The sequence below is a fragment of the Montipora foliosa genome, chromosome 11 (genome assembly GCF_036669935.1).
Source record: "Montipora foliosa isolate CH-2021 chromosome 11, ASM3666993v2, whole genome shotgun sequence".
NCBI classification, from domain to species: domain Eukaryota; kingdom Metazoa; phylum Cnidaria; class Anthozoa; order Scleractinia; family Acroporidae; genus Montipora; species Montipora foliosa.
Window position 1 is genome coordinate 2,929,332 of NC_090879.1, and position 10,000 is coordinate 2,939,331.

At 39.0% G+C, this 10,000-nt stretch overlaps 2 protein-coding genes across 8 annotated transcripts in view; one reads left to right on the forward strand and one right to left on the reverse strand.

Annotated features, from left to right (window-relative positions):
• The window catches only part of LOC137975714 (SWI/SNF-related matrix-associated actin-dependent regulator of chromatin subfamily B member 1-like), a 10,696-nt gene extending 3,468 nt beyond the window's left edge, over positions 1 to 7,228 (forward strand). Inside the window, exons 2-5 of the mRNA XM_068822876.1 lie at positions 1,232 to 1,359; positions 3,435 to 3,607; positions 5,006 to 5,328; positions 6,954 to 7,228. Of these exons, the coding sequence (XP_068678977.1) occupies positions 1,232 to 1,359; positions 3,435 to 3,607; positions 5,006 to 5,328; positions 6,954 to 6,993 (664 nt within the window). The 3' untranslated portion in view covers positions 6,994 to 7,228. The remainder of the gene's footprint in view (positions 1 to 1,231; positions 1,360 to 3,434; positions 3,608 to 5,005; positions 5,329 to 6,953) is intronic.
• A 156-nt stretch (positions 7,229 to 7,384) lies between these two features.
• The window catches only part of LOC137975713 (rasGAP-activating-like protein 1), a 17,495-nt gene continuing 14,879 nt past the window's right edge, over positions 7,385 to 10,000 (reverse strand). For 6 of the 7 annotated variants that reach the window (XM_068822874.1, XM_068822868.1, XM_068822870.1 and 3 more), the window contains exons 17-19: positions 9,876 to 10,000; positions 8,721 to 8,856; positions 7,385 to 8,037 (exon numbers count right to left, since the gene is read on the reverse strand). The exon at positions 9,876 to 10,000 is cut by the window's right edge and continues 16 nt beyond it. In XM_068822874.1, the coding sequence (XP_068678975.1) occupies positions 7,709 to 8,037; positions 8,721 to 8,856; positions 9,876 to 10,000 (590 nt within the window). In that variant the 3' untranslated portion in view covers positions 7,385 to 7,708. The remainder of the gene's footprint in view (positions 8,038 to 8,720; positions 8,857 to 9,875) is intronic. The other variant, XM_068822875.1, reaches the window with a different exon arrangement.

The following is a 10,000-nucleotide window of genomic DNA, read 5'->3' on the forward strand; positions in this document are numbered from 1 at the left end:
TTTCTTCGTTTTCTGCTTGAAAATTCTTTTTTCAAAATGCAGTTCAAAATTGGGGTGTGTATTATACACAGATGCTTATTATACACGGGTAAATACGGTACTGAATTTAGTGCGAAGACTTGAGTAGTGTAGGGTCAGTTAATAAATAGGGAGGGGGTCAAATGGTTAGCTTCTCACATCCAGTCTCATTGGGATGAGTAGTCCTGGAGAGAGGAGGCAAGGTACCAGGCCACCTCCTGACCAAACTGATGAGACTGATAAGATCATACAAGTGCTCCTTTAGAATTTCAATTAAAAGATTAAGATCATGCCCCAGTTTTGATCATGAAAATATTGGAAACATACCTTTGCATACAAATTTACCTTTGATTTGCAGGGAATGGCGGGGGCCTAAAATGTTCTTCTTATTTTGACGGAGATTCCAGTTCAGGTTCCCTACTATTTAGCTTCTATATACTATTGGAAGTTTGTGCATTGTCACAAGACAGAACAGCATACTATGATACAAAAGAATAGTAGTATTCTATGCTGGTATTCTGTTGACTGTGATTTACCTGTGGTTTAGAACACCTCTTCGTTAACTGAAATTTAATTTGTGTGTACTAGGAAGATCCTGACTTATCTGCTCACAGTATTATATTTGGGAACAGTATTTTCTTCTCTGACATGTACCAGCAAATTGTAGGGGCAAAAAAAACTCTGAAATTAGCATGTGATATCATCAGTTGCTGGCACATTTTGCAACCCTTCTTTTAAAATGAAATGTCAGTAATATTTAAGGAGGAGATTGGATAGGAAAAGGATTTGTACATTAATAGTAGGTCATTAAATGTGGTACTCTTAACCCATTGACAACTGAACTGCCCCCCCTCCAATGACAAGTAAAATCTTTTGGAGTCAGCCAGAATGAAATCTATTAAGTGTCACTCATAGGAGACATGGGTTAATTTCATCAGTTGTGAGCAGTAATGAGAAGAATTAATGTTACCATTTGTGATTTCAAACTAAAAGCATAAGCTGTTTAGGGGTGACCATGAAGAACAAGTTTTCCCCAGAATTTTAACGTTGATATGAAGGCCTTAGATTTACCGTTACCTGAAACATCTTAATTAAAGTTCAGTCAAATTGTTAAAACAACCATCACAATATTTAACAATTCTTCTCCTTACTACATGTACTTCTATTCCATATTTAAGCTGTTAAATTTAATTAATGTCCTTGATTATTTCAGTTATGATGATCATGACATGGCAGCAATCCACGAAGCAGCAGCACAGCCTGAAATCTTGGTTCCAATCAGGCTGGACATCGACATTGATGGACAGAAGCTCAGAGATACGTTTACATGGAACAAAAATGGTTCGTACGTCTGTAATTCTTGGAAGTCTTGATAGTACATGTATACCTCTGTGTGTGTTGTTTTGTCTTTATAAAAAATAATGACAGATTTCTATTAAGAGCCACTTTATTTCTCCAAGGGTGTTTTAAGGTGAATTGCCCTTCACTTATCACATATTTTCCAAAATTCAATCAGAACATGAAGATTGCGGTTCTCACTTGTGTTCACTTGTGTGGTATATATGAATGGTCAAAATTCCTTTGAAACAGTATTAGAATTATTAATATTAAAAAGTGAACTAGGGATACCAGATTGCCAGAATTCTCATTGGCTCACTGGACACAGGCTATCAGTTCATATACTTGCTGTACCTAATGTGGCCAAGGAACATGTCAGCAATAAAGTGGACTGAAAACATTTTTGCAGCTCTGAGAAAAATGGCCGACAAGAGCCGTTTTGGACTGGAATTGACCAAGGCAGAAATTGATGCTTTAGTTGACAATACTACCCCCAGGAACACCAAAAAAGCTACAAAATTTGGCATGAAAATATTCAATTGTATGTATTTGAATTTTTAATGCCTATCTAATTTTTTTGAGAAAAACAACATTGCAGTCTCAACGAACATACCAAAATGTGACATGCTTTGAGCTAGAAAACAGTTTTCCTCCTCAATTAAATTTTTACAATTGCAGCAACAGTCAATTTTTTTACAATTTCGGTCCCTCAAATTAACTTCCTTTTGTAGACTCCTCTAGAGAGTGTTTTTCTTTTGTAACTCCACCAAAAATTGACATTCTTTCCTTCACTAGACTCTGTTTTTTTATGTCATCCAGTGAGTTTGCGAAGCTGTTGTCAACATTGTCAATCACCTATTTTGACATTTTTGTCAATCATTCTATTTTTGCACCGGAAGTTGTTATTAACATGGACGAGTTCTTGATCCTTGAGTTTTTAATAAAACAATTATTCTACTCTGGCTTGCTGGTGATTATAACCAGCTCTGCATGGTTATCTATCTCTTCATATCCAGTGTGCCCTCGTAAGATAATTGTTAATTATTAGTATCATTGTTATTATTTTTCGATGTTCTTATCAACAGATGACTAATGCAAACATGGCAGCTAATATTTTGTTCCTTTATCTTTGTGCAAGTAAGCACCTCTAACTTCGTTTCACAACCAAAATTCTTCTATTTTTACACATGCCATTTAGGCTAAGAAGTATTTATTGACATAAATATAAAAGAATATTTTAGTGGCCTCCATTTTTGCATTTTGTCTATGTTTTCTGGCTGCAACATAATTATTTTGACTCTTCTTTTTGTTCTTTACATGTACCTTTTAATGTGATAAAGAAAGAACGAGGAGCTGAGTTATTTACATGACCCCCAAAATATCATATCATATCATATATATCTTTATTTACCCTCGGATTTTTAGAGTAGCTTGGTGTAGCTAATATCTCCGAGCATTTACCCTCCCAACCATGATACACCACAGAAGACAGACCACAACACCGGGAACTACATGCCCTACTCTTTACGACAAGTGTGCGGGTTCTTTTACGTCCCACAGGATTATGAACATTGAAGGGTTGTGAGACGGGACCTCCGGCTTATCGTCCCTATCCGAGAAGACTAGAGAGTCTAACCATTTGCAGATGTAATTACAAAGGCAGGACTTTCTCCTCAGTTAGTTAAAGACCCTGAGTGTTGGTCCGGCCGGAGTTGAACTCATGTCTATTGAAGTATTCTATTAATTTAAAATAGTTGCTTTTGCAACAATAATGATAATAACATCATGTAAGCATTAGATGTTTTAGTTGACAAGTTCAAAAAGTTATTGCAAATTTTAAATTTTGTAAATCGTTGACAAATGTTGCGGTAACCCGCCATTGATTCTGCCTGTTTTATTCTATAGACGCCTTTAAAAAACTCATGTACTTAGTAGTCTGTGGGTGACATCATACTCTGGCTTTAAAATATTCTTTAAAATCTAAAAAGGGCTGAAATGATAACCTGGATTGAAAAGAATTCAATTTGTAGTGCATTTTATTATTATTAAAACTTTGTTTCTTATTTTCTTTACTGCAGAGACATTGATTTCTCCTGAGGTGTTTGCTGAAGTGTTGTGTGATGATTTGGATTTACCAGCTGCATCGTTTGTACCTGCTGTGGTTCAGGCCATTAGACAGCAGATTAAGCAGTTTGATACTGATTCAGAGATATTGCTGGATCAGCAAACTGATCAGAGGGTAACTATCAAGGTACGGTGAATGGAACAGTTGTACAGATAACACCGGTGGCTCAGTTGGTTGAGCACCGGGCTGTGAGTTTGACTCCGGCCGGACCAACACTCAGGGTTTTTAAATAACTGAGGAGAAAGTGCTGCCTTTGTAATTACATCCGCAAATGGGAAGACTTTCAAGTCTTCTCGGATAAGGACTATAAACCGTAGGCCCCGTCTCACAACCCTTCAATGTTCATTAGTTCCCTTTGGGACATTAAAGAACCCACACACTATTCGAGAAGAGTAGGGGATGAAGTTCCCGGTGTTGTAGCTGTCCTCTGTGAGTATATGGGTGGGTGGATATAGCAGGTCCACATCAGCTGAATAGCTGCCAAAACAAATAAAATAACAAACAAACAAACACTTGTTTATCAGAGTCGAAAGTCGGACAAAATTGCTGGACAAATCAGGACAAATGAAGGGTTAGTTGAGCAACTTACGAATTTGCGAATGAATCCCAAATAAATACCCAAAAGAATTTCCATATAAAACCCAGGATTTCATTCTATATAGCAGGGGTGGATCCAGGATTGTTCTTTGGAGGGACTGCACCACTAAGGAATGGCGTAGCTGACTGTTGGCGAAATTTTTTTTTCTCTTTATATTCTAAAATTATTTGGAATACTGTTGAAAGACTTGTCTTTGCCTGTGTTCTGAAAATTATTAAATTTAGGATTGAAGTTTTTTCTCCAACGCCAGCCTGATTAAGGATTATTGAATTATGTACATGTATTTTCATCGAGTTTGAGCGTCAAATTTGATCACTTTATTTTAACAAGCGACCAGAAAACATCTGCTGGTTGCAGAATTTTAGGCCTTGATTGTCTGATAGTCTGACGATTCACTTCTTCCCTTGAGAGGAACAAATCTATTCTACTTGTTCTAAGTTGATTTCTAACAGACCGTTTTAACATTGAACCGCATAATTGGCTTGGTTTATTCTTGCGTGTAGACTTGACGGCTCATTTTCGTTAGTTTCTCAACTTTTTCTCTTGTACTACTGTACTTCAGTTAACTCTCTCATTCCTTGTACATGAATTATCCACTTTTGCGAGTCCACTTCTGTATATATTTTTTGTATTTCCTGTGATAGTGACCATCTCGAAAGCATTTGCTAGTATGACGAGTCACTAAGCACTTTTCCTTTTTTTAATTTTTTTTAGCACTCGGTATATACAACGTTTTTTCCTCCTTTCTTGTTTTAAAAGTTTATTGCTATGTCCCCTTTTTCACACATTTACTTAAATGGTGCTTAATATGCTCTTGATTGAATCCTTTTCCCTACTTGCCTTGGACGATCTGGAATCACAGTTCACTGCGTTTTTACTCTTAGCGTCCAAATTTGAAAGGGAGTTGTTAATTTTCATCCACACAGCTGAACATCCATGTTGGGAACATTTCATTAATGGATCAATTTGAGTGGGATTTGTCCGAGACACTCAACTCCCCCGAGCAGTTTGCACTCAGCTTGTGTTCCGATTTGGGGCTCGGTGGTGAGTTTGCCACGGCCATAGCGTACAGCATTCGCGGCCAACTGAGTTGGCATTCGAAAACATATGCCTTCAGTGAAGCACCTTTGCCAACCATCGAGACGCCCATAAGGTCAGGAACAGATGTGGACAACTGGGGCCCATATCTCGAGACCCTCACTGATGCCGAAATGGAGAAGAAGCTGCGCGACCAGGACAGAAACACAAGGTACGTTGCCCACTTTTGTTCCCCTTTATTTCTCTTAAAAGATAATAATACTTTTGTATATCTTTGTGGAATTTGTACGAAATAAACGATTGGCTTGAAAAGAACATCCATATATCATATGTACAGATAATATGTAAGATACTGTAGGTGGAGAAAACCTACAAAAGAGTATAAAGAACAATTCAGTCTAAAGAGGTCTCCACCCGAGGAAGCATTTGCAGGTTTTCTCCTATTGCCCCGGGTTTTGCCCCCAAAACTTTACGAGTGCGATATTTTTATATTGCGGAGCATTTGCCGGGAGGGATGGGGGATTCTTTTCACAAGGTTGAATAATACGCATGAAGTGTTGATGAATAGGGAGAAGCTTTTCCCCGGGAGCGTGCCCTTGGGGCATAACCCGGGACGAAAATCCCTCGCGTGTATCCGCCTTCCCAGGCTGGTTTGACTAGTTTCTTGTTCTTGTGGCGTAAATTGATAACACTTTTATCGAGGTTACCTACAAGTGAAATATGATTGTGATTCTCTCTAGTCGATGCGTAGAAGCGAAGGGATAACGTGAGATTGCGCTAGCAAGTTTGATTTCAGAGTTAAACCGTGGTGTAGTAATTGCCCCCAAGAGAGTGGACAGAACGGGCTAAAGGTTCGTACAACACCTCAGTGGGTGGGTATTCGATCCTTTCGTCAAGAGGTATAAATCAATTTTTAGCTTTGCGAGGACTCGTCATATTCTCAATAGAGACATTTAGCATCGCGTAGTTTTCGGAAAATAGTAAACAGCAAACCTCTGAGGGTCACGTGATATGGCCTTGTGGTCGAGTTTGCAGTCTGCGGTTTAAGTTCTGACGGCTGGATACCCTTCTTGCGGTACGTGATTTACCGCAGCGTTTTTCACCTTAAAATTATCTAGGAACTCAAGTTTAAACCTATACGTTATGTTTTTTAATGACAACCATTTTCGAGATTAGTAAGGTCTAAATAAATAGCGAACGTCTCGCTTGAATAAAATGAATGCTGATCTTCAAAAACGACTGTCAAAGTTAATTAAACTGAATATTGATTTGAAATATGAATGTCCTAGTAGAATAAAAGGAATATTACAGTTGAAAAACGAAGGTCGTTTGTAAAGACGACTAACAAATCTATTTTTGCCTCTTCGGCAACGGAAAACGCTAAACGGAAGTTTGCGGTCGACTTTGAAAGGGCGATGCTAAAGGTTTCTATTGTCTTTTGTCGTCATTTTTCTTAAATGCCTCTGCAAAGAATCCAAATTTTAGCAGTTAGTTTCCAGCCAGTCGAAGATCATTCGTTCTTTCGAGAGAAAAGAAAAGATGAAAGGCTTTTCAGTAGACAAGCAACCACTCTTGCTCCTTGCAAACAAAGCCGTTCATTGTAGGCAAACTTGCTCCCGCAATCTCACTACGTTGTGGTCAGCAGTGGTTTGGGAGAATCGCTCCTCGATATTTCATGTATCGCCTATTATAGTGTATTTAAATCGCAACGCGATGGTCCTGCAACTTGAAGACCTTTATCTTAAACCCTGTTAACTTGTCACACAGTCCAAAATTGTATGCCTCTTTCCAATACGTTGATGTTTTTACTGATAGACTTGTTGATATCCTTTTCAGGCGTATGCGACGTCTAGCCAACACAGCTCCAGTGTTCTAACAAACGGCCCGAATAGAGGCAAAACTTTGTACCATATTTAAGAAATTATGTTATATTGTTTGTAAATACTTTTAAAATAATGTTAAATGTTATGGTTGTTGTTCCTCTGTTAACATAAATAATCTCTTTTGAGTTTACGTTGAAGTTTAAAAGAGAACTTTAGAAGATCAAACCAAACAGTAGTCCATGTTAGAGCGAGTTTCAATTGAGTGTAGTAAAACCAAAACCAAAGTAATTACTTTGGCCAATCAAAAAGGACGGAGACAATCCAGTAAACCAATCAAAACGCGAAGAAATTACACGTAGCCGCACAAAGCGCGGGAAAATGTGCACGCGCAAGCCACAATTGGTTTTGATTTCACTTCTGATTGATTGAAAAATTTATGCGAGAACTTTGAACCAATCACTGAGTGAAGTGATGCAAAACCAATGCAATTCGCTTATTACTTTCGACACTCAATTGAAAACCGCTCTATATACTATTAGAATTACTTGAGGCCTCTCGGGACCGCATGAAAGGGTTTTCAGTCTTGCAGCTACCAACTTCAGGCATATTCCTCTTTCATAATGACGGCCAAATAAATTTTTTTTCCGTTTTAATGCTAATAAGCTTATTTGAGGGTGATCGTCCACCATCGACCAAAGTGCATTACTTTGACTTTTTTGTCACCGAACTCTATCCCAGACTGCTCTCAGACCTACAATTTGATGACTTCTATGTCACTTTCTCCTCAAATGTTTGATGAGCTTTTTCCAGTTCATTTATCACCTCTAGTAATCTTTCCGCCACAGTTCTTTCGTTGTCAAACTCGACTGTCAAGTCTGGCGTCGTAGTTATCTTTCGGCGCGGTTTCGTGTCCAGGTAATTGTCACTGTGGTCTTTTGGATCTTTTTCGAATTGAGCAGTTTGCTGGAATCTTTGTCTCAGTTCCTCGCGACTTTGAAACAGCTGAGTGAAAATCATTTGTGCTTCGAAGTCTGAGTCGAGTGGATCTCGCCAGTCACTCAAAGTCACGTGGGCGTGTGTTGGTCGGCACCCTTCTGCTGAAATGAAACATTTTTCATGGTGATATGGCCGGGACGTCGACCATTGTTATCAAAGTGCCAACCAAAAGGTTACTGGCAGTTGTAACAATGACTTCTTTTTTTGGTGGTTGGTAAATTTGATGTCAGTGATTGTAAACTGTGAGGAGACCATTTTACAGTTCTGTGCTCAGTTACCAGGCCTTTGAATAAAAGCGAGGCTGGAGTTGACCTTGCATTGATACAAACCTCCTTGCTTTTCTTATGTAAGTCATTTTGTTGTAATGCTAACGAGTTCTATTTACATAAGAAGTGCAGTGCGGTTTGTATCAAAACAAGGTCAAATAAAGCCGCGCTTTTATTCAAAGGCCTGGTAACTGAGCACAGAACTGTAAAATGGCCTATTGTGTTATGCAGCCAGCTTTTTTTTTTCCGCACTTAGAAAGGGAATAGTGCCTTGGATTCCTTAGCTTGTTCACTGGTTTAGGAGGTACCTTACATAATCAGGCTGCCAGTCTGAGACTGCTGCTGCAGCTAGAATCGGTTTGATTTTAGGACAATTCTTGTCGCAGCGATATAGTTAACGTAAAGGGCAGTTGTTCTTTTGACTTGAATTCTCCTGATAATGCACAGAAGAGTTGCATGTTCAAGGTTCAGTGAAAGTATTGAGTCACATTTGACTGATACGTGATCGTATCACTCACCTTGCCGAAGGAGACGCTTGCAACAAGTCCATTTGGTTTTGCGAAAGACTCCGGGGTGAAATTCATTTAACGATATCGCATTGGAAATGGTTATCTTCCTTATCGCTGACAACCACTGATTCATTTCATTCACATCCTGTGGCAAACAAAACCACTGACCAGTGAGTAAGTATCAAGCCACTCATGCACGCCTGCGGGAACTAAGCGGTTTGTTTTCAGCTTGTAGTTACTTTTTCGTCTCAAAACGCTGTCCCTGGATATTGCGAAGAGGCAAGGGGTCTTCCTAGTTTGTAAGTGTGACATATTAGGGTTAAACAAGAGAGAGTCCAGACTCGCACCCAGTGTAAAGTAGCGACTGGACCAATCTTCGGTCCGGTAAACACGGTTTAAATTACAGTGAATGTATAGGAATTGAACCGTTGTAAACCCGCTCATTTTGGTGGCAAAAGCTTTTTTTCAGTGCCTCGGTCTTCGAGATTATTTTCGTGAAGTGTGGCCAGCGTATTGAAGCTACAACGGCCGTAAACGAAATTTGAAAATTCCGCAAAAACCCTAGTAATCAAACTTAAGCAAATTTCGGGGAAACTTGAAGGCACACGAGATTGTCAAAATCTAATTACATACATACTGGGGCACACACACTGCCTCCTAATTTCGGACATTCATCCTTTTGTAATAACCTAGTTTTCGTTAGGTGAATGATAAACGTAACGTTGCAGCGAGTTTCAATTGAGTGTCGTAAAACCGAAACCAAAGTAATTACTTTGGCCAATCAAAAAGGACGGAGTCAATCCAGTAAACCAATTAAAACTCGTAGTAATTACACGTAGCCGACACAAAGCGCGGGAAAATGTGCACGCGCGAGCCACGATTAGTTTTAGTTTCACATCTGATTGGTTGAAAAAATGGCGCGAGAACTTTGAACCAATCACTGATTGAAGTAATGCAAAACCAAAGCAATTCGCGAAAACCGCTCTAATTGTGCAACTGTGAGCGCAAGCTCACCACCATTAGACCAGGATACGTTCCTCTGTTAGTGAAAGAGGAAAATGACGATTCCTTTTTCGAGTCTTGGGCTGAGAGACTTTTCGATAAGATTATTTGGCAAGAAAACCTTATTTGCTTTTGCCGGAAATTAAAAGAAAACACATTTACCTGTGCCGCAAGGTATAGGATTTGAAACGCATCATCCCCGCCATCTTTGCTCACCACTTGAAAAACATTTGGATTTTGAAATGCCGCCTCATCAACTCGCTCAATGGCAAGGATTTTCTTTGTTG